This window comes from Pteropus alecto, unplaced genomic scaffold (genome assembly GCF_000325575.1).
Source record: "Pteropus alecto unplaced genomic scaffold, ASM32557v1 scaffold3, whole genome shotgun sequence".
Taxonomy (NCBI): domain Eukaryota; kingdom Metazoa; phylum Chordata; class Mammalia; order Chiroptera; family Pteropodidae; genus Pteropus; species Pteropus alecto.
In genome coordinates, this window is record NW_006442484.1 from 55,427,842 (window position 1) to 55,453,276 (window position 25,435).

General features: G+C 35.7%; 1 protein-coding gene across 1 annotated transcript; it reads right to left on the bottom strand.

Moving 5' to 3' along the window:
- Positions 1-4,482: 4,482 nt before the first annotated feature.
- On the bottom strand, positions 4,483-25,318 carry SLC40A1 (solute carrier family 40 member 1). The gene is made up of 8 exons (XM_006921278.2): positions 24,953-25,318; positions 24,421-24,488; positions 19,440-19,599; positions 17,092-17,207; positions 15,967-16,093; positions 9,363-9,608; positions 7,849-8,505; positions 4,483-6,052 (listed from the first exon to the last, which is right to left on the bottom strand). The coding sequence occupies exons 1-8, from the start codon at positions 24,993-24,995 to the stop codon at positions 5,739-5,741; spliced, it is 1,731 nt and encodes a 576-aa protein (XP_006921340.1). The 5' UTR covers positions 24,996-25,318; the 3' UTR covers positions 4,483-5,738.
- Positions 25,319-25,435: the final 117 nt, after the last annotated feature.

The following is a 25,435-nucleotide window of genomic DNA, read 5'->3' on the forward strand; positions in this document are numbered from 1 at the left end:
CTTTTACAGATAAGGACCTAGAAGTCTAGGAAATGATATTAGAATTAAAAACGGTGATGAGAATTTCCCTTTTTCTTTTCATAGAAGTTCTTTATAATGCCCACAATAGAAATCTCAGCTATATGTTTTCCAAAGAACTGAAACTAAACTTAATTCAGTGTTTATTTTTTCTAGACAAGTCTCTTTGTTGACTTCCACTGTCTAAGTGAATACGTCTATTTGAAGAAAAAAAAAAAGGTAAAATTAATCGATAAATTTAACTGACTAGTTTATCTAACATGACACATTTACATAAGAATAATTAAAGTTAACAGTGAATTATGTTGAAACAAAGAATATTCTCAATTCTTCCTTATATGGATTTAAGAAACACTTTATTGGAGGCTAATAAGAGTGCTAATCCTCTATGAGATAGGTAATATTCCCACTGTGCAAATGAAGAACAGAAGTTCACAGAAATTAAACAATTTGCCTGAGAGCTCATAGAGGCTGGTAATTGCCAAGACTAACACTTGAACCCAGGTATTTCTGCCGCTCCTAACCATTCCCTATTTCACCTGATATAGGTATTAGGGAAGCCCCAGAGCATTGTAAGTAGTGCTCAAGGACCAAGCAAGATGTTTAAAACTTGTGACATCTATCAATATTGAAAAAACTTTAGCTCCTTGGAAATACCATATTCAATGAATCAGTTAATAAAGATATACTCATTTCTGTGTGTAAATTAAAGTGTTTGCTATAAACAGATAGACTTTTAAGGACACTAAGGATTCTCTGAAATTGCCCATTAGAAAAAGCTCATGCTGGGGTTGTGTGGTATGGAGGAAAGAGGATAGCCTTTGGAGATAGAAACGGTTTTAGATTCTGTCTGCCACTTACTAGCTGTGTAAGCATATGGTACTTATTCTAAAACTCAGTATTCTCATCTATAAAACACAGATAATTTCTTTTTCACTGAGTTATGGTGAAAATTAAATGAATAAAGGGCTGAGAAATAACAGATATTTAAAATGTTAGTGCCTTTCCGCTGTAGTGTCTTTTACGTAAATACCTTACAATCAATAGGTAAGAAGATATGTATTTATTTAGTCAACATGTTGTACTAAATAAAAATTAAATCTATCATTAGACCACCATTCTTTCTAGAATATATATACATTAAGTACATTAAGCTAAAATATTACTTTAGGTACGATTTACTATGTGACTATGTCCTGCTTGTTAGAGATTATTTTTTGTAAGTTCTTTGAAAATGAGTTCTTTTAAACATCTATTTCCACCGAGGTGTTTTAGTTACTATAAGACATATTTGTCCTCTTACATCTTCAATCTATTTAATTAGATTAACTTTTGTATTATTATACCTGAGTTAAGGAAACTACTCTCTAAGACAATTTTGAACATAACTATTTCAGAAACTTTGCAGTGCACTTTTCTCCCAATAAAATGCAATAAGAAAAATGTTCAAACACAAAAACATATACTAACTCACATAGAGGCCAGGGTGACGGACAAGGAAAAAAAGTACTTACTTGTACTTTGAGCTCTTCTTTGTTCATTCTTTAGATAAAATATTTGCTCCCTTTTGGACTTGGAAAATGTAAACAAGTATCTATATAAGGAAAAAGTCATTTAACTTTTAAAGTGTGACTAAATGCAGCCAGTTCAGACTTGTTTGTGATAAACGCACACGTGTTGTCACAAGTTCTTCTAATATTTCCACGCTATTCTTAAATTGCTATCTTATAAAACAAAAACGTTCTGACAGCAAAGATTTTTCTGAAAAGTGGATCAAGAGAAGAAAAGAGACATTATAAAAGAAGAAGCAGTGTTTAACTAAAGTAATAAAGTTTCAAGTAAGTGTCATTTGGGAGGAAAAAGGTAAAACTCAATTGTCTTTTGTTTTGGCGGAAAGCAATCTCAGACTAGGTATATTTCGCAATCATAATAAATACATTAGATTAGGTAATTTATATACCTACTTCTATGTTTTTAACGTTTTTAATTACTCTGTTCTATGTCTTTAAATTTTTTAATTACTGTATCAAGAGTCTTAATGCAAAGATGACTTGTAACCCTCAGAATGTTCGGAAAAGATGTGAATTGGTTGATCAGTCAACAGGTATAGATGTTAATATAATCTTGGTGAACAAACCAAATGAGGGTGTGAAGTTATTTTTTAAAACCTCATTTAGTATACTTTTATCCTATATAATTTTATTAACCAATGTCGCCCCCTATAAATTTAACTAAAAAACTTAATTTAAAAGAAATTATCTGTAAAGATACACTAAATTGTTCATAGTGGGTATTTCTGAGGATTCAGGAAGAAGGGACAGGAAGAAGGGATTTGGATAATTTAAAATTCTGTCTTTTTTTTTTTTTTAAACAGGAGCACACTATGTTTATAATTCAAACAATCTTTAAAAGTTTTTTTTTTTAACTAAATAATCATATCTTTTAACCCATTGGTGCAAACAACACCGATAAGGAATGATGGGGCAGAATTCTCAGAGGCATCAATATGGCAAGTAATAAATGCATAGAGTATTTGATCTTAAATGGTCTCCAAGATAAAAGACACATAATAGCTTAACATTTTTCACCACAAATATGTTTGCTCAGTTCTTTCTTGTTCTCGGTATTCCACAAGTTTCATATATATACTTCCTTTCCTCCTACACTTTATTCAAATACCATTCTCTTGTTCATAATCCATCCTCTTAGAGAAAAGCTCAAAAACCGGCAGCCCATGGGTGACTCACTGATAGCCCACAGATGTATTTTTATTTTGCTAGAAAGGAATTTTCAAATTAGTTGCCAGCATTTAAGAATTTGGATATTTAACATAAAACTCCAGATTCCCAGCTTCTTTTAAAAGATCAAAGTTTATGACAACACAGGGCCCACATTCCTGAGTGGCAGCTGGACTTGCTGACAGCTGCCCTTTTAGCATGGTGCCTGCTCTTCAGTTTACCATATCCCTGACCACATTCTGTCACCTCCCAAAAGCACTTCCAGTGCCATGCTCCATTTAGTACACCTCTGGCATTGCTTTTTGTCTTATGGTAAATAGGAAAGTAATTTCTTTTATTTTTATCTGTTTTTAAGGGGAGGGAGTGTTTAATAAAGGGAATATCAAGCAAGCCAGATGTTTCAAGGAAAAAAATGGGAATAGACATATTTGTTTACGGAAATGAATATAGCTTCCCTGTGTTTAATATGCAAACAAAGGATATCTATATTGAAAGAGCTTAATAATTACAAGAAGCCTACATGGAATAGAGAAAAGCATGAAAAAATTGTAATGAATCTGTTTTTAAGTGGAAACATACTTAAATGTGATACTTTTGTAGAATGTAATTACATATTAAAGACTGTTTTCCTATATCTAATCTCTTTCACTCGTTTGTATTACGTAATTGACCCCGTAAGTATTTGAGTTTGTCTCCCCATTTAGAAACACCCAGATACCCAGATCACGATCGACCGACCCCTGCCCTACTTCTTTGCCCCCGGCAATAAACAGCAAAGGTTGTCCGGGCCAGTAGATTCTCCTCCACTTTCCTCCTCTTCCTGCTCTGAACAGTACTTTGCAAAGATAAGGGAGGCAGCTGTAAAAGTTCCTTTTGACTCTCCAACTTCATGTTCCTTCCTCCTACACAAGGCCTCTCTCTAAGCCTTCAGTCTGGCAAAATGCCCATATGAAGAGCTGAGACTTTCCTTTGCTAATATGGTTCTATTCATTTTACAAGGTCATGGGCCCTCGGTTACAGCTGCAAACACTCAGGGCAGATCTCCAATCCCGGCTCGACCTCTGTGGGAGAGTGAATAACCTGTTCATGACAGTAGCTGAACCTAACAGAGGCATTTCTGTCCGTTCAAAAGTCATGAGCAGACCAGCAGCTTCAGGGTGATGCCAAAGTCTTCCAGCTTCCGATTTCAGGGGAAAGAAAAGGCTTCTCTGGTCAACCATGTCTGAGTCATATCTGCATCCCAGGGTCATTCAATTTGGGACAAAGATCAGTAAATGTTTGCTGAATATAGAATGTGGCTCTACTCTCTCTGGACTATCAGCAGTAATCTATCTTTAACTGTCATTAGTTAGGTTCAATTTCTAGTGATATAATAGTATCTCGCCATCCAGTCCACAAAGTGCTTCCACATGAATTATTTGAGTCAATCAGGAAAGCTGTGAGGTAGGTAGAGTGATTTTATACCATCATCTCTAATTTACAGAAGAGAAAATAGAACTTGGAGAGCTTAATTTGACTTCTTCAAAGACAAATAAAGAGTAGTAGGCCTTATGTTTACTACAATTGTACCCAAACCACCATAAACTAGATATATGAACAAGGAGGTAACACTAAATTTATGAATAAACTCTAACCCTTTATAGAGAAAAAATACATTATCTAAAACAGATGATTTGTAACAAAAGCGATTTTTAAAAACTGGAGAATGCAATTCAGGAAAAAGAAATCAAGATTTTAAAAATATTTTTATATAGAAATATTTTACAAAGATTTTACAACAAAGCAAATCATCACGTCATGTCATAGAAAGAAGAAAAAGATTAACCTCAAGAATAAAGAAAGTGCTCATAGCAACGTATTGCAGTCTCCATGAAAGTGCATAAACGGTTAAGGCAAAATGACTTGTAAAACAGTTATTTAAAATATATACAAAAGTTTTCCTTTCCTCCATTCTTCTCAAAAACATTTAAAAGGGATACAGTTATGAACAGTCTTGCTATATGACCAGGTAAAAATAACTCCAGGGTACAAAACAGTAAAGTAAAAATGCTTTACCCTAGCATGTTCAAAGTAAATCAAGTGATTGACGAAACAGAACCTTTCCAAGTGTGGGCTTGCTTTCTACTTTTAACCTGCCAGGCAGAAAGCTGACTCCCTCATATTCCAAGATAGAGATCATTAATGAGAGTGATGGGAGTTAAATTCAGATCTTGCTCTTCTTTGGGACTTTCAATTTCTACTTTCTATGGCCAAACTACTGGCATATTTGAAGTTCTTATGCATTCACTGTTATAAATCTACTTTACAGCTTTGCTTCTACCTGCAGCTTACCTGACAGCCATTTTACAAAGTGCTACATTTGCTTAATAGAATATTTTGCCCTATCTGATAAAAATATGAAGGTGCTCTCTAAAGTTAAACCATAGACCTTATTAGAGAATACTAGTGAATTTTTTTCCACATATATGTAAATCCTTTAAGATCAATAGGATCAATAAGAATAAAACTTATTAAACTTTAATCTTTGTATGTGGAGTAGAATTTGTTCTTATAATATAACAGAATAAAATACCAAAGAAAAAGTAAATTAACTAGACTTGGACAAGACTGAGTTTTAGGGAAAACTGATATATCTGAATTCGAGTACAGATAATATCTGCCAAAGAATAACTTAATTCACATGGCTAACCACTCTTATATAAAATTTTATCTACTCATGAGAAATGGGGAAAATCAGTGTTGCCATTTTAGTCTCCATATTTAAAATTTTTTTCTTTTCCTATTTTTTTTTTCCATCAAATGTAAGGGAAATTACCAACTCATTTCTGCTGACTTAGGTTTCCTAAATAGCTTTAGGACTTCAAGGTATATTTGTGGTAAAACCAGAGGGAAACACCAGCCATTTATTGGAATTCTGAAGTATAAAATAAGCACATGTGCGCTATATAATTTAGTAACAGGGATAGCAAACAGTTAACTGTCTTATACAACAGATGTATTAGTTTGATTTTCATTCGTAACATCTTCTTCATCAGGACCACAGACAAAAAGTTTGTTGCCCAAACTTTTCTGGGCAAATCGAAAATACATAATGTGACCCATTGCCACAAAGGAGACTGAAATCAATACGAGCAAGCCAAAAGCTTCAGGATTTGGAGCCAGGATGACCATGATGAAATGTAGTAGGTCAAGAAGATAGTTCATGGAGTTCTGTACACCATTTATAATGCCTCTTTCAGATTCAATTACATTTTCTTGCAGCAACTGTGTCACAGTTAAATCAAAGGACCAAAGACCTATAAAAAAAAAAAAATTTTTAAAAAAAGGTGTTTTTTAGAGCTACCCAAACTCTAAAATTTATAGCCATATGTTTCAGATTTATCAGTTAAAAAATCTGTTGACATGTGCAAAATACACAGTTTAGCCCTATTACTTTAAAGTCATCATATGTATATTTAACATAGCCTTGCCTTAGAGAATTATTTTTCATTAATAAATACTGGGTTAGTAGTGGCTCTAAGAAATGATTTTTACAGCTACCAGACAAAAATAAGTCTAATCTACAAACTTCTTAATGCTGTTTTTCTGTGATAATTCATACATTTAAAGCAAAACTGAAATTAGAGACAATAATCCTATTATAAGTACAGTCAAGTGCCACATAACAATGTTTTGGTCACTGACGAACCACACATACAATGGCAGTCCCATAAGATTATAATGGAGTTGAAAAATTCCTATCACCTAGTGACATTATAACCATGGTAGCACAATGTGTTATGTATCTGTGGTGATGCTGGTGTGCAAAAACCTACTGCACTGCCAGATATATAAAATATAGCACACAATTATGTACGGTACACATTATACTTGATAATGATAAATGACCATGTTACTGGTTTATGTACTTATTATAACATATTTTTATGGTTATTTTAGAGTGTCCTCTACTTCCACAATAAAAAGTTTGCTGTAAAGCAGTATGCTGCGTTATGCCAGCAGTGGCCTCATACATCTCCTGTTTATCACTGCAATTGAATCTTCTCTTGTGCTTGATTTAACCTCGTGTTGTTTTGTATAGTAACACGCTCTACAGGCTTGTAGCCCAGGAGCCACAGGCCGTACCATAGAGGGCAGATGTGTAATAGGGTGTGTAATAGGCCGTACCATCTACATTTGTGTAAGTGCACTCAACAATGTTCGTCCAACAAAACCACCTAATGACATATTTTCTCAGAATGTATCCCCATTGTTAAGCCAGCGCATGACTGTACTAGTATTTTTAAAGTTTAAAATGAATGGACTTAATATATTGTTATGGCTAAAGTGTAAGGAAACTTTAAACCATTATTACATTTACTGCTTGGGTTCTAAAGCCTTTACAATAAAACTGTCTTACTTGAATAATAATGTCTTTGATAAATTAATAAACTGCTTTGTATCACAAGACAAATATGGTTTCATTTCAAGAGTGATTCAGGAGGAGATAATTCATCAGTACTCTATTAATGATTACTTAAAATTTGCTTTGTAAGAAGTCTTTACGTTTTGTTTCCTTCCAGGGCTATAAAATCCACTTGTTTGGCAAAGTATATAATAAATACACATCGGCTAGAGAAGACCTTTGAAAGATATTTTTTCTAGCTACCATGTCTTTTTAAAAAAAATTTAAACCAAAAACACTATCTTTTTCACCTTGCCCCATAGAAATATTCTCTAAATTATAGTCTTTTTAGTAGTTATAGCAATACAAAGACTAAGTTACTAAATGGCATTATAATTATTATAGCTAATATCTTTTTAAATTAATTAACATTAAAAGAGTAATTCTTAAAATATGCATTTAGAAAAACTTATCAAGTCCTAATCATGTTTTATGAAAGTATATGTACATATACACATACTTATAGTTTTTTAAACTACAAAATAAAAATTTCATAATAAAGAACTGGATTATACATAAGGATCAATAGTGGATTTTGCTTAAATTAACATTCAAAGAATATTCCAGATAATTTATTGTTGAATTCTCTGAACCCACATTGCAAAAAGATACTTTTAATTCATTAGTACACAAAAGGAGATGTCTTACCAATTCTAGCAGCAATGACGCCTGCAAACAGCAGACTGACAGAGATTATGGACTCAGAGTTAGCATCCATCTCTAGGGCAATATTAGTAGAATCAGACCCGTTTGACATGTGCATTTCATTTGGAAAGATGATTTCAGATATTTTTGTAGATGTATTTGTGGGCAGTGGCTCGGCTTGAATGAACCTGGAATGGATATCTTTAAAAGGAGAAACAGACAAGTCCAAGGGGCTTCCAGGCATGAACACGGAGATCACACACAAGATCAAACAGGACAGCTGTGCAAATCCTGAGATCAGACCAGCCCGAACCAGGCCACATTTTCGACGTAGCCAAGTAAAAGCCACAGTTCCCATTATTCCAGTTACAGCTGATGCTCCCATCAAAATACTGAGGATGGACCCACTCAGACCCTGAGTGTAGGCGTACCCTGTGGTGATGCAATCAAAGCCCAGGACAGTCATATAGAGGAAAGCGAGACCCATGCCTGCCAGGAACACAGGCTGGTTGTAATAGGAGACCCATCCGTCTCGGAAGGTGCGGAAGGGCTCAGCCATTTGGGAGGCACAGCCTGGCTCTTGCTCCTGTTCAAGCTCGTGGATGTTAGCGTCTTTCTCACCCATTAGATGAGTTGCCTCTGGGGATTTTGGCTCATTTTCTGTTAACAGAAAACATTATTATTTGGGGGAGGGGATATGGGGAAAAAAGCCAAATATTTTACTCAGAATTTTTTCTTTTCCTCTTTCCATCCCCTGTGGGTACACTTAGCTACTACAATATAATACCTTTTACTAATACAATATAATTCCTCCAATACGATATTATTCCTTTTACTAATCTAATAATTCCAGCCAAAGAACAATCTCCAGATAACAATTAGGTTAAGTAAACAAAATATTATTGATCTCAATTGCTCATGTGCCCTCTCTCCCTCCCCCACTCCACCCTTTTCGCTACCTGCCCCCCTCCCCCAATTACACTCCTACCAAAGTAAAACTCATCAGATAAATATATAATAATTGCATGGGAAAACAAAACATCTTATTTTCTGGGGCCCCATTAAGATTCCATTTGCCTAGAAGTCCATCTTCCTCTTCCTGGGAAATGCCCACTTCCACGTCCTCACTCCCTTCCACTATCCTACAAATCACCTCTGATGGCATGTAACTTCCCTCTTCACAGACCCCTAGGAATTCGCTTGTTCTCATTTTTCTTCCGATTCCTATGGCTCAACCTTGCCCAACCATCCCTTAATTAATTGCCACTCTGGGTCCACTGCTCATGTCAAGGAAAGGGCCATGGGTTCCATTCCAACTCCATGAGATTCAACCAGGCATTCTTCCTTAGACCCTCGATAGCCTGGGTTTTGACTTACCTGCTGGAGTGACTTATTTAACCTCATATATGACTTCAGAGGTAATAAAATCTGATATAAATTCAAAATAGTTTTGGTCTTCACCAACATTTAAGGTCTGAATAACAGAATAAAATGACTGATCATTGCATTAAGTTTACCTTTGTATAGATTCAGCTGTTTCAACTCAGCTTCCTCTACTTTAAGAGCAGCTTTCACAGCTAGAGCAGGGGTTTTCTGGTAAACCTTCCAGAGCAGAAAGTACTCTATACACATGGACACCAAATTCCATCCCGAAATGAAACCACACCCAATGACTGCAGAGCCAAATGTCATAATCTGGCCGACAGCCATGGGGGCCAAGATGTTGGTTAATTGGTCAATCCTTCGTATTGTAGCATTCATATCTACAGAGGTAAGTGAAAGATGCGGTAAGTATGCAAACCTATCAAAGAAAGACTGCCCATTAATATAATACAAACTAACTGACCAAGTGTGTAGACTCCTAAAATGTAAATTTCTAAAAAGTACTCTATGAGCAAGCCATAACCATTTTCTTAGAAAATTATTTGTTGTTTGGGTCAAATCATACTAAATTTGCCTAAAAAATTTGATTCCCTTGGGACTTTATAAATTAGCCTAATATCAGCTCATAAAATGAATATAATCGTGAAAATACATTTATTTGTTTCAACAAAAAGTTGTTAAATACCTATTATGAGCTAGGCACCATTCTGTCAATATAAAGAAAATGAAGAATATCCTTTCCTGTCTTCATGGAGTTAACATTCCCATGGGAAAATAAAGATAGTAAATCGACAAGCATATAAATATACAGCATGTCAAATGTTTATTAAATATTATGATGAAAATAAAGCAGAAAAAGGGCATAGAGAGTGCTCAGGGGAAAAGAGAAATTTCTATTTTAAATATGCTGAGGTAAGGAAAGAACTCAGTGAAGTAAAGATAGCGCCACAGAAAAGACATGAAGTGGTAGGAGGCAAAAGAGTGAGTCCCATGGTATAAGTGAAATGAGAATTCCAGACCAAGGGAAGTGCAAAAGTCCTGGGCAAGAGAAGCATGCCTAGAGTGCTAGAAGAAGAGAAAGGAGGCCAGTAGGACTGGAGCAGAGCAAGTAAAGGAAGAGACAGGAAGAGATGAAGTCAGAAAGGGATGGCAGACTAGGCCAGTCATTTAAGGTCTTGTGAACATTATATGGACTTAACTTTACAGTGAATGAGTCAGGAAATCTTTAGAAGCTTATGAATTGAAAGATGACACAGTCTGACTTATATTATTAAAGGTTCGTTTTAGCTACTGTATTGAGAATAGACTGTAGAGTGAGGGTGAGGGATGTCACAGACAAGAGTAGAGGCAAGGAGACAAGTGGGAGATGATAGTAGCATGACCATAACCAATGGAAATGGAGAAAAAAGATACTGAACACACTTTAAAGATAAAATCTGGAAGACTTACAAACAGATTAGATACAGTATATGAGAGAAAGGGAGGATTAGGGATGACACTAAAGCTTTTTTCCTGAGCAGCTATTGGAAGGATAGAGTTGCCACTTACTGAAAAAAGAAGACTTCAGAAGAATTGGGTTTGGGGCAAAAGAACAAGCATTTGGATCTAGGGATTTTGACCTTGACAGGCCTACTGACATTCAAGAGGCTGTGTCAAGCATTCGGATAAGTCTGTAGTTTAGGGAAGAACTATGCATTGGATTTGGGAGCCATCAGCTGGTTGATTTTTAAAGCAATGAGACTGGATGAGGTCACCAAAGGAGTTAGTGCAGACTGAGCAGAGACAAGGTCTGAGAATTGAGTCCTGGGTATGCCGGTGTTTACAGGTCAGGAAGATGAGAAGAAAATAACCAAAGAGGCAAAAAAACAGAGGGTGTGGTGTCCTAGAAGCAACATAGTATGTTAAAGAGGAGGAAGTAATAACTGGCAAGTGCTGCTGATAAGTCAAGAAAGATGAGCACTGAGAAGCTCTAAGGTGGTCAGATGGAAGGTATTGGGGATCTCAAAAAGAGTAGTTTTGGTAGAACAAAAAGGGCAAATGCCTGAATCAAGTTGCTTTAAGAGACTGGTGCCAAGGAAAGTGATTGAAAAGAGTGAGCATAGACATCTCTCTTTCTTAAGTTTCACTGAAAAAGAGAAAAAAGAAATGGGGTGGTAAAGGGGTAAAGACAAGGATATTTAAGAAGAGCAAAATTATAACATATTTGGGAATGAGAATGATACAGTAGATGAGAAGGGGTGGAATCTAAAGCTACTACATAAGAGGAAGAGTTATTCTTACATAGGAGCACAATTATTCGACAGCAACAAGAAGGTAGGCCATATACACAGCTTTAAGTATATGGCTTCAAGTACATGTAGAAAGAGCAATGTGATGGTAGCAGCACATAGGAAGTTCTCTTCTTCTTTCTTTCTTTTACTCAGTAAAAAACACAGCAAGTTCATCAGTGAAACTGAGGATGGGAGTGGAGGTACTGAATATGTACAGAGAAAGGAGAAGGTATGAAGTAGTCATTTAGGAACGTGAGAAAAAGAAATGACCAGAGAAACAGTATGATCATCTGGCAGCATGAAAGGGCCAATTTGAACACGGTGGTCATGAACTTTAAGTGAGAACAGTAAACAAGTTTGTGTGTTTTTCTCTAGCCGTGTAGGATTTAACCAGAGTTTTATAAAAGGAAAGTGACAAAAGGAGAGGGGACCGAGTGAGCTGAGGATATATGCTATGAGGCAATCAATCACATGGTCAGAATGATTGACCTTGGAACTTAAACAGGGTAAGAAAGAGACAAGAGGGGTCATGAACAGTGAAAAGGTAGTGGAATTAATGACTCATAGGAACAACCAGGTTGGAGGACTGCTAGGAAGTGGGGTATCAGAAGGAATGAGCTGAAAAGACAGGAGATGGTAGTTCAAGACACGAATCCCTCAGATTGAGATTATGGAAGGGGAGGACTGAGTGATGATGACAAGGTCTAGGGTATGACCATGGGCATATATAGCTGAGTCAGAGTAGAAGACAAGATAAATAAAGAAAAAGAAGTCAAGGAAATTAGCTGCTGTCTCATTCTCTATCTCACAGAGTGAAATTAATGAGACAAGTCCTTGCCAATCATGCAGGGGGCTCCTTAAGGAAAAAGCAATACGTGACTAAAAGTACATTAACAGAAAGTTGCCTTTCTTCCTTCTCTAGTTCTTCCTGGTCCTAAACTATCTGCCAATTAGTCCTCCGAATGTATAATCCTTATGTGATAACGGGAGAACTTTGACACATTTCACCTTTCACTTGAGAGGCAAAGGCAGTTTTCATTGATCTTATACATGAACATTTTTGCAGAGGCTTCACTAAACTCCACGTGTCCCCCCCAACACATACACACACTGATAAATTTCCAATTCATATGCTAACACAGAAATATGGAATTGATCCAAAAAACTCAATAATTTGAATCCAAAAATCAAGTACTAATGAAAATACACATTTGGATCTGGAAACTCCAGAACAACTACTAAATTAATTTATTTACAATGATTTTGTTACTCTTTCACTACCTCAATTTTCAAGTGCTCATGAATCTTCCTAATGCCACCAATTTCTATTTTTTATATCATACTTAAGAACTAAATAATGTTTAGATGTGATATACTGTCAGAAGACAGCTTTTATTTTTCTGAAGCAGAATGAATTAAATAATAGTTTTTGAAAAAGACCTAATCATTTTACTGGTAAAAGGCTTGATAAGAATCAGTCCTCTGAATATGCAAACATATCCTTTCTACAAATTTATATTTATTCTTATGCAAACAGACAAATGCATGCTCATTTAAAACCCATTTTAACTGTTTTCATCTATAGCTGTGGCAAAGAACATGATATTAAAAAACTAACTGCTATTATAAAGGGTATTACATCTCATAGAATAACAATTTTTAAAAGCAGATTTGCTGAGTAAATAGCAGCCAGCAGTTTTGTGTACCTCAAATATGAAATCAATTTTTAGTCAATAGACTTCAAACAAAAAATTTACCAGCCATACTTGGTCAAGCTAACCAGATGTTTTTTTAGAATGGTGGACAAGAAAAATCTCAGAGGCCATTAATAAAGAGTGTTTAACAAAGGAAATAGGAAAGGAAATAAAACAACAGATGGAGTAAAAAGTCTGGGAATAGGAAGTGAGTTCAAACAGGGTTGACAGGCGAAGGGACATGGCACCAGAGAATGTTTCAATAAAACTCTAAATCAAGTGCCTAGACAAATTAGTTAACAGATTAATTAACAGTATTTATATGAAAACAAAACCTTTTCTGGAGCTGTCTAAAGTAGATGGGAACACATATATTTTAGCCTGATACCCCTGAAATTCTAAAACTTTTTAAACTAACAGAGAAATTTTCTCCTGTTCTTTAGCCTCAGTGAAAAAACTTCCAACTTTAAAATCTACTGTGAAATTAAGAAACACTGGGATAAGAAAATGGGAGCAATTTGCATCCAGTTCGCCTTTGCTCTTTATGTGTACATCCCTTCCCCTTCGACTCCTTTACACATGCACGCAGCACACAAAGCACCCACAATGCACACGGGTTTAGTTGTCCCTGCCCAGACCCCTGCTTGGGTTCCTAAGTCTTTGCCGACAACCTCAAAAATCAGCCTGATTAACATAAATTATTTCTTCCTGCAGTAGGTGCCGCTGTGTCTAGAGACACAACCTCAGAGGAACCTGGAATCCTCTCTATGTGTACGTCTCCCCTTCTCTCCTCTGTTCCTTTTTCTTTGTTCTTTAACTCTGCTTTATAGCAGAAATGGTACCCAAAATCCATGGTTAGACCCTTGCTGACCCTCAGAACTAAAGAAGTTTTTGTATCCTATTTGGAACCATGGTTTCTAATTACGCAATTACTGGGGTAAAAACTTGAGTAAACATAACATGGGGATTTTTCCTTTACTGGCTACTAACCCGCACTGCGGGCTGGATATGAAAAAGTACCACATACTAAAAGCTAACTCACAGAGGACAGGAGTTCGACAGGCAGCGTACTTCCTTTCTTAAACTTGAGAAACTCCAGAAGGTTAGAAAATAGACTATTTGGCCTAGATTCTTTCACTCTGCAATGATTTCTAATATAAAGAAAGATAGCTGAGAAATGGCCAGTATATATTTGTTTTTGTTCTGGGACATTACTTCATAGTCAGAAAAGATCTCACAAGGTTATGTGGAGTCTTTGTTTTATTTATTAATTTAAGAAAAATGAAAAATTCTGAGTAACTTTGTACTCAGGATTTTTTTACAGACTATTCAGACTTCACAGAGTCGAAATGAGTTAAGAAATACAGCAAAGGGAAAGAAGATTATTTTAAAAGTCACTTTCCCCCCCCAAATATAGTCCAACAAATATATATATAATCTATGTTCAAAACATATCCTTTTAGACTCTTTGAATTTTAAAATATGTATTACCTACCTAAAAGCATACATTAAAAAGATAACATAAACAAACAAAAAAAAAACACAAAAAAGGACAAAATCTTATCTTACAGTTCAATGTGACAAAAAGAAATATGGATTTCCTATCAGTAAAAGAAAAATCAATGAATATCATCACTTTAGCTCCAGAGAGAGTTTCCTGCAGTATAGATATATATGTGCTAAATTCATCCCATACACGCACCATCCTCTAAAATTACTGTGGCATTACTACCTAAGTACAATGCTGCTACCACAAAGTGATGATTTAAGCAAATTCTTCTTTTTCGTCTTCTGGACCTTCCACAGATTTTGCTCCTTCTCTCACCAATTCCTTTCTGTCTTTTTTTAAATCGCATGGTCCAAAGTTGCTTGCTAACCTCAGCACCTAATCTTGCCTTTTGTGTCTTGGAATAAGCGATTTAAGTTATCAGGAATGCTTTTCTTATCAGTCAGGATGGCTGGGCAATGTGTCTGTGATACTCATTACCTCAATGACCAGCAGAGTTGATTCAGCTTATCTGATCAGTAGATAGTTGTACCCTTCCTCCTTTACTCTGTGTAATTATCAATCCAATTTGTGTCTGTGTGTTGTATGATGGGTAGGTAAAAGATATTGAGTGAGGTAAGTTATTCTGAGCCCAAGTAATATTGATGTAATAGGATGTGATGCTTTGTAAGCATTCTTCAGCCTCTTATATATGTTTCCAATGAATAACTAAGATTATAAGTTTCTTAAAAACTGTATTTTGTCCTCTATTTCTTTAGTATTTATAACAGCAATTATATTACCTCATACATAATATAATAGAAGTTATAGATTATAACTTTAAAGTAGAAAAAATTAACTTATAAAATCTCTCCAAAAATTACATTGTTTCCATTTGGTTTGGAGAAAAATAATATCCACAGTAAGACTGGTAAGTACTGATAATAATATCCTATGTCAAATTTTCACTGTTCTAAATATAAAGCAAACACTTAGAAACAGTTAACAGAATTTTTTTAAAGAAAGAAAGATCAAAAGAAATGTTCTTTCATTTGGCAGGTTTGCACAGAATAATAGAGAAGTTCACTATCCTATAAACTAACTTCATAGCTCTGAGATAAATCTTTGCACTAAGACTGATCACGTAGTTTAAAAAAAAAAAAAAAAGACTGTGATTTCGATTTATTGTTCTTAAAAAATACCCAGGAAAAAAAGGTTTATAGTTTCATTTATTACCATTGATTTAAAGTGAATCCTAATATAACTCATTTAGTCGAACACAAATTACCTGCTAATTTGCTTCTGTCTTCTCCGGCAACAACAACAATCCAGTCCCTTTGGATGGTGATTGCAGTAGCAGTACTGGCCAAATTTGCAATATTTGCAATAGTGATGATCAAGATATAGCAGAAAGTCTAAGGAATTACAGGGGAAAATTGAGTTAAAATGTCAGTTTTTCCATACTATGCGTACACCTCCCTTTGCAAAGTACTTTCATGTGGTCTTTGGTGGCATAATAACCAAACTTTGACTTTAATTTCATTTATAAGCAATCATTTTACTTTGTACATATGAAACAATAAATGTCAGTGGTCAAGTTAAAGGGCATATCTTCCTAATCCATATCATCTGTAGAACATATAATATAAAAACTGTAAGTCAAGTGCAAATTTATGTGACAGGTATCACAAACTATTAACATAAGGGTGGTTTTTAATATTCTTCCCACAAATATTTCTTTTGGAAAAACATTACAGGGAAGTGAGAAGACCTGTATTTAAGTGAGAGTTCTGATACTTTCTAGTTGCATGATGATGGGCAATCAGCTAACCTCACTTGTCTTAGTTTTTTTCATCAACAAAATAAAGGAATAGACTAGAAGATTTCTACCATCCTACCTGGCTTCAAAACTCTACAATACCAATCCAAATATACATAGGAAGATTCAATAGTAACATCAAATCCATTGTTTTCTACCATACCCCCATCTCTCTCTTTTCCATTAACCTATCATGAAATCAAAGTATGAGAAGCTATCAGTCCATGTCCATGAAAAGAAACACCAATTATCATTGGAAGAATACAATCGTGATTGATTAATATATACATGGATAACATTTCATATATAGTGTGAACAAATTACAAATTAATACTAATAAGCTGAAAACTAACAACTTGAATTTTTATAATAAACTCTTGGACAAAATTTAAATTCAAATAATACTTAATGAGTGCCTGTTATGAGAGAAAACAAAAACAAAACAAAACAAAAAACTTAGGAAACAGTAGACACAGAGATCAGTATTAAAAAGTTCCATTTGCAAAAGATAATCCCTAGCCTCAAAGAGGTTTCATCTTTTACTACTACCAGATGTTCAATTCTCTGCAATCAAGAATCTCGCCGAGAACTTACAAGCATCCATCCATGGTACATGGTCAGAAGCTCGTTTTTATATAAGAAAACCATCATCAGGATGATTCCACATAGGATGACTGAAACATTCTGTATCACCAGCGAAGTCTGGGCCACTGTACAGAAGGAAAAACAAAGTGTTCACTACACACCACACCAAAATGTCTCAATGGGGCTCTTTTTATTCATACATCATTGTTCTACAACATTAATGCATATGCAAATTACTACAAGAAATTAAAAAAAATCCTGAAGTAAATCCTGCCTCAACTATTCCCAGGACAACCTAGCATATCACACCCGACCAGTAAAACTTGCAGACAGAATGATGAAGTACCCATCATTTTTTCCTCTGTTAGATGAAGCCATTCATAATGATCACATTTTCATTTAGTTTATCCTCATGAAAGTTTACTATCATAAACAGAACTATATCACATAGACAAGATCCATCTCTCAGCTCTTTGTTGCTTAAGCTAAAATAAGAACATGTAGAAGGCGATGGAAGAGGGTAAAGAAGAAGTCACAGAATCCATAACCTCCCACGTGGCAGGCTGAATCTGATAAGAGTGTATGGATAAATAGAAAAAACATATAAAATTTGTCAAGAATAAAGCAGCAGTATGTTTATTTTGGCATACTAATACTATTTGCTATTGTTATGAAATTCTAAGCTACACCTTTTTTCATAGGAAATGCCGATTTTCTTAGAGTGAGGCACTCATATAGATAAAGTACTAGAATAAGAACAGGTAAGTAAGTATACGGGTAAAGACACCTTGTAGTCTTTTCTCTGCCTCTTACTAGGGTAGACAATCTAGGGCAAGATACCTAATGTCTCTTACACCTGTGTCTATAAGGTGAGGATGCCAGCACATACCTGCCTTCCTTACTTTACAGAGTCATTATGATGCTCAAATAAAATACTTATTAATATTAAGGCACTTTGAAAAACACTGAGTTGTATATGTAAGGTATAATTACAACTCTTGTCTTGAAGGACAGTAAAACTTGTTCTGGCTTGGAAGGTCATATCAAAGCCTCAAGACAAAACAAACTGCTTTCTGAAATTACTTTGAAATAAAATCCCAACATACAACTCATTCATTGATACATTCATTCATTACACAAGGATTAAATATCAACTGAATGAGGTTCTCAGCTTTCAGGACCCCACAGACCAGAGGAAGGATAGACATGTGAACTGATAATTATAAGAGTATTAGTACAATAGCAGAGGTATAACAAAGCCTGATGAGAGAAGAAATAGTTAACTCAACCCAGAGACATCAGAGAAGATTTTCATGGTGGGTAACACATGAGTTGATTACATGAGATAAGTGGGAGACTGCTAGTCCACCACACTTTCCTTCATCCAACTCGACATTCTTTCCTAACCTACAATTTCAGTGCTCAACAATCATAAGGTTAAAGGTCTCTAGGTATAATATTTCTATGTTCCTACCTATAATGATGTAAATAACTAGGAATTTTTTTCTAGGGCACAAAATTTTTTTTCTATACACATTTTGGTCTATTCATTCTTAAAACAAAATATGTTCATTTTGACCATTTTAAGGAGAGCGTCAAGTCCTAGAATTTGACAATCCAAGTGCTCTTATCCAGGAGCAGTCATCCTACACTGAAAGAAAGTAAGGATATCTCAATCTTTCCCCAACATCTAAGACAAACATGACCAGGTCTTAGAATTATCAACTGAGCAATTCAGGAAAATTTTGCCCTGAATAATTGTCCACATTGCCCTATTAGTCTGAATAACTGAATTGCTCAGGCACTTTCTCTCTTCCCTATATAAAACTGAAAGATTTCAGTATTCATGTTCTAGAATAAATATTAATATATTATCATTTCTTCTTTTCCCTCAGAAAGCTCTCTGTGAAACAGACTCAGATATTCTCTCTTGAATCTATAGTTCTAAATCCCTCTATACACACCTCCTGTGAAACACAGTAACCCAGAAATCAGGTGTTAAAGCTGTCCCAGAAACCTAACACTAAAAAGATTCCAGTGTAGTCATGGTTAGAAAGGATGCCAGAGTTAAGCAAACTTTCAACGTTTAACATGGTTCCCAGAGAAGTGCTACATGTTAATCATTAACATCTGGAATTTATGAATAGCCGAAGATACTCAAAAAATCTACAAGTTCAATATCCTGCCATCATAACCTTGTGCGGGAGACCCAGAACCCTCCACACGGAGGTGCTGCCACCAAGTCCCCCATCACTCAAGTGTGACATGCAGGCTCACATTGGGTTAGTCATAGTGGTTTCTCTCGAGCTCAGACACTGGTCTCATGAATACAAAGGCACAGCTATAACAACACTCACCTTTGAGTCTGGCATTCTTATCCACCCAATCACCAATGATGGCTCCTAGGACCAGAACAGACCCAGCCACCACCAGCCCGTAAACTGCAGTCAAGAGGAGGCTGTTTCCATAGAGCTCGACCAGAAACACAGACACTGCAAAGTGCCACATTCGATCTCCCTTGAATAAGAAAAGATAAAATGTTTTGCTAAAATAGTTTTAGTTTCTAGCCAGTTATATTCAGGAAGTTGCTTCCTTATCAAAAGGGCACTTTCTGGCAACATCATGAAGTTTTCTGTCAATAATTCCTCTATGTATTGAAAGTGTTCATCCTGGCACAATGGAAAATATTCTTGCCCAGTTACTAAGTAAACCTGTAAAAGCATATTAGTGAAACTACACATAGTCCTTTTTTGTTCTAGAAAGAACTGCAGTTTCCAGACCGAAGAAGGTATTTTAAGACAAAACTTGTTCCCTTGTGTGAGGTTTCTACCTGGGCCTGGAATTCACCTATCCTGATTTGAGAAACATAAAGTAGTTTCTTACTGAATGAGAATGAAATTACAGTACAATTTACAAACATTAGTGTGCCTCGAATGTCAAAAAAAAAAAAAAAAAGCCAGTTTCCCAATTTGTAAAATGATAAGAATGAACTATATGATTTCTAAAGCTTCTTTTACCTCTGATATTCTAAAATCTATGCTCTATTTCGCAAATAAATTTCAAGGTCATAAAACAGCAGGGCAATCAGAAAGATGAAATTAACATGGGGAAATTCTGGTACTACATGAAGGAAGATATCAGAAATCAATGCATAAGCAAGTAATTATTTTAACACAGATGAGTTCTGAAAAAGGGGGAAAAAACTACATATTTCTTCATTCCAGACCACCTAAGTTATCTAGGAATTCAATACTGAAAATTTTGGAATGATAAACTTTCAAATGAGTCAAGTAAATTAATGTACAAAAAAAATCTATAATAGACCTTATTATGAGATCTTAGACTCCTTTTCTGACTTCTGAGGTTAACATAAAACAGGACAACAATGTCCTACCATAACTTCTCCCTAGAAATTACTATAGGAAACTAAATTACCAGGTTAGATTCTTTATGGATTTGATACTACGTGGAAGTACTTACACACTCCTTGTTCTTTCCTGATAAATTTACTGTATCAGGAGCAAAGTATTATCCTGGTATATGAAATGATTTTAAAAATTTAATAAAGCCAAGACAACAATCAGATGCATTCAAAACTTAAATTGATGCACATGCACAGTAGCAATCCTTTACAATAAATTTCACGTATGCCAGTATTTATCAAGCAGGGGTGGGAGTGGTTTTACCCTCCAGGGATCACTTGGCAATGTCTGGAGCTGTTCTGGGTTGTCACAACTTGGGGGGAGAAGGAACAACTGGCATCTGCAATGTCCCCCACAACAAAGAATTATCCAGCCCAAGATGTCAACAGTGTAGTGTGTAGTAAATCTTGGTGTAGAAAATTATGAACATAATTTAGAACCACAATTCAAAATTAACATAAAATTAGGACCTTGGAGAATGGGGTAAAGACAGTCAAATAAATGTTAAAACAAACACTGGAAGCCAGCAGAAGTACCATGTTTGAAAAAAACTCATTTGATGGTCTGAAATGTGAGCTCTAGAGCCTTCTGCACTCTCCACCTTCAGCACAGTGCATGGCCTGGAGTAGATGCACAACAAGAAACTGTGAAATCAACAAAGGAGTGGATATATAGTGGAGCCCAGGTGTGAATGAGTAAACATAGACAAAGTGGCAATAACCTACTGATTTACCAACTATATTGTTTTAGTACATTAGATTTGTTCTGACTGTTCAAGAAATTTGAGAATCATTACCATGATAAATATTTCTGAGAGAGAAATTTTTTAAGTTTGCTTTGATAATAAAAAATTTTTCCACTTGAATGGGAATTGTTAGTGTTTCAAATACAATTGTACTAAATGATTAAAAATATATGATAAATATGCAATTTGTTTGAAACCAATAAAAAGACCAGTCTATATATTAAGATAAGGATGTCAATAAGAATAGCAAATTAAACTGTTTTCTTAATTTTTAACATGAAAAGCAAATTTAGATTGGATTAGAACAAAATGGGATGGGGGAAAAGGAGGTACTTTATCCTAATCTCCATTATTCTGAATAGCTCCCAAGGAAAAGATAAAGACACATAAATGTTCCAAATGATATCTTGCCTCTATGAGTGCATTTTCTCCTTCTTAACTTAAAGAGTAAGAAATATTATTTCTACTAATATTGCTTCTTTCTTTTTTTTTTTTTCCTATCTTTTTTCCAAAAGAATTTGTCTTAGATTCCTCTAGAGCAGGCCATCAAAACAAATGTTATTAAATGAAAGTTTTCTCTCTTGGTTATCCCTGTAGAGCATGCTACCTCTTTGATGAATAGGAATAAAACTGCTCTAGTTACCCCAATTTTCAAAGGTTTTAGGTTTTAAGAAGCAACAGAGTCTAAGCTCATAAAGCTCAAGAATTGGGTAAACTCTAAGTAAGTGTTGACCAGGTGCAATCTCAAGCCCACCTGTTCCTTCTTTTTGTCCATTCCCTGCCCTCCCACAAGCTCTCAGCATACTTTGATCATTTGCTTACATGTCCATCTACACCCAGTGTGAGAGCTGAAGATCAACTGAACATCTGTGAATGAATAATCAGTCATTAATTCACGTAATATTTATTGAGAGGCTACTATGCAGACACTAGAAATTCGGTAGTGCATAAAAATCAAGGTCCACGCTTTCATGCAGCTTGCATCCCAGTGAGCACAGACCAAAAACAAATCTGGAATAGGTCAAATGGTGTAAAATTAAAATAGGGTGGGGCTGGAAGTTGGCATTTTGCATGAAGTAGTAACAGAGACCTCTGTGAGCATGGAACTGGAGGAAATAAGGGCTGCAGCAATGCAGACATCTGGGGTATAAATGGAGACAGTCCAAAGGATAATGACTAAGATATAAGCAACTGGCCACCTTTTTTCACTGCCCTACACTATTAGTTATCTTTTTGTTATTATATATTTTTAAATCCCATACTAAACTGTATTATAAGCTCCTTGATAACAGAATCCACTTCTTCCAGTACTGTACAATGTACTGATCCACTGGTAGATAGAAATGACGTTGGAAATAAACATTCAACCCTACACAAACCTAATCTCATATAGTTTTCTACTCTCATACTTCTACATTCAATATATAGGGAACCATGGTTTGGAAGAGTTGGCAGGGGAATAGAGGAAATAGATGTATACATAAGCACACATATTTTGTTGTAATAAAATAGGGCAAAATGTCAAGTAGGAAACAAAACTCAAAGGTAGAATTATTTAGAGAGCATTACTCTTTTACATTCCTTTGCATTGAAAAGAAGAAAAATCCTCTAAACCTTAAATGGTTGAAGTTGCTATTTTTTTTAATCCAACTTTTCCACAAGAACTCCCTTTGTTCAATTTACTGTAAGATTCTGGTAAGCGTCTGTCACTTTTCTTGTGAGATTTGTATTAGCATGACAAAAAAATCCTTCTGGAACAAGACAGTTCCACTCTTTTAGCAAATCTGACCTCCCTACCTATTAAAGGAAGGTTACATAAACCCTACAGTTATCAGTATTTGGAAGTGAGACACATTGTTCCCCTAATATATAGGTCAGACCACAAGATAAGAATTTCATATCCTATCTCCATCACTTGTTATCGTTTTTTCCTATACTTAATATTTACTGAATTAAACTGGAAAAACCAACTATTGGTTTAAATTATTAAGGACAGTTTCACTAGGTTTCTAGTTAGAATCCTCGGCTATTGGAAATGAAACCCACAACAGTTCCACTCTGTTTTTGTGTATTTGCTCATCCCTATCTAAGCCTCTGGGGAAAAGGCCATTTCCAAACTGCCATTTCTTAAAGAGCCAATAACTTAGCTTAATAATTTCCCAAGGGGACAGGGTATGGATTTCCTCATACAATACTATACATTCATGTATGAAGGATGATCCAATGAATGTTTCCATTTTAAAAAGAAAACAACATTTACAAAATTTACCCTCCAAATTTCTTCTCCTTACCACATGGTTCTTTTTAATTAAATATCATATATGAAGCCTGAATAGAATATATTCAGACTTATTGCTTTTAAACAACAAGAACTGTTTAATTTTAAAGATTCTAATCATTATTAACTAAATGCACATCCAATATCCTTTTGGGATTATTCTTTTGGGGGCGGTGGTTGATGAAAGAACCCAGGCCTACAAAAATAGTGGAACTCTTCTAAGACCACGTAGCAAATCAAAGGAAGAATTACAAATCAGTTGATTTTCACTGGATGACAGTTCTGAGATAGCCTGAGATGCCCCACACATATTTATCTACAGAAAACATTTTTAAAGAACAGAATTTTCATCACTCAGATATTTGTTCTTGGGATCAATTATATTTAAATTAATCTTAGAATGCTATTTTTAGCCTAAGTCATTGACTCCACTATTCCACTGTATTTTCATAGTTCGGTATGCTGGAACTTATAAATTTAACGAAAAAAAAAGAATTAGAGGACTATCTTAAAATGTGAAAGAATAGAAGGTATATGAGACATCCATCCATTCTTAGTAGCAGATATCACCATTTACTAAGCCTACAAATGAAAAATACAATTTATAAACACAAGCATTCCCATTCCAGTTAATCCTGTCTTCGGATAGTTGTCAATCTACATAAAGTGTTATACTCTGATGGATGATTAAATGGCACTTCCTAAGACCTATAAGAAACCACCTTTGGCAAAAATAATTTTTTTCGTTAAAGCATGTGTATTTGGATAATTTATTATGTTAGCTGCGTGGAAAAAAAGAAAAATGGAGGGTGGCTTAAAACAACTGGCCCGAAGGAAAGGAAACGAGAAATTGTGCAAGTGTGTTGTAAGAATTACTTTACACTCTCACTTACCCAAGTAGATAAAGAATGACCAAGGTAGAGAAGGAATTTTGCAGAGGTCAGGTAGTTTGCTAAGGATCCTGCAAAGACACAGAGGCGGAAGATAAAAAGCATATTTCGAGTCACTTGAGTGAGCTGAGGATGGAATGTATAGACGTTTGCTCTTGTTAAACATGACTATTCAAAACTTTGTGGGACAAACCATGTACATTTTATCAAGTCAACACTTAAATTTAGCATGGCCTGTTTATTGGCCAATAACTGCATAACTTCACATACAATGAAGAAAGTTCATTTCGACATTTAACTCCATTTTTTTAACAAAGCAATCCAAACTGCCGAGTCTACTCCATCCTTGCCTGCACGCAAGCCCCTTTTCCCACACCTTGAAATTCATTTCTTCCTCAACCCCCACCAAAATATGATTCAAACGAGCTACAAAGCACTCTGGTTAGCAGATGAACCTCATTCCTCCAAAACCTGCGTGAAGCCGTTGGTCTCCACCGCCCAACCTGTTTCCACCACTTGGATTTGGTCAACTCACCACAGCATCCTCTCTGGCGGTTTTGCTCTCTTTTCCTGGTCATGACACCAGGCGCCCCCCACTTGCTCTTCTGCTGCTACTGCTGCTGCTCTTGCTGAGGTGCTTGTTAACAGGAGTGCAAGGAACTGGAGAGAGCACCGCTAAAAACACAACAGCCTTGTGCAAAAAGACCCCAATGACGACTATGACATATAACAAAAGAAAAACGGACCAGGGGTCTTCTTCTGATCTTCTTTCCAAACTTAGCTATCACTGTAGCTGAAGTTGGAAAGGCAAAGCCTTATGGAAGCAGGTGGGGGGGCTCCACAGGCGTTCCGAGCCGTGTCGGTGCCCTTGAGCCTCCGCCGGCGCCGCGGCTGCTGTGGGCCAAGCCGCGCATTTATAGTGGCGCGGGGCGGAGCCTCCTCCTCCGCCGGCTCGGGGCCGCCCCTCCTTCTCAGGGCCACCCCCGCGTCCCCGCGGCGCGAGGTCAGGCGCCCGCCG

Bases quoted from the DNA above. Each gene is read 5' to 3' on its own strand.
- SLC40A1 (XM_006921278.2), bottom strand. From the start codon at position 24,995: ATGACCAGGAAAAGAGAGCAAAACCGCCAGAGAGGATGCTGTG. The intron at 19,600-24,420 runs GTAAGTGAGAGT...TTCTTATTCAAG, and splicing joins GTCATTCTTTATCTACTTGG to GGAGATCGAATGTGGCACTT. The intron at 17,208-19,439 runs GTGAGTGTTGTT...CCTTCTGTACAG, and splicing joins TAAGAATGCCAGACTCAAAG to TGGCCCAGACTTCGCTGGTG.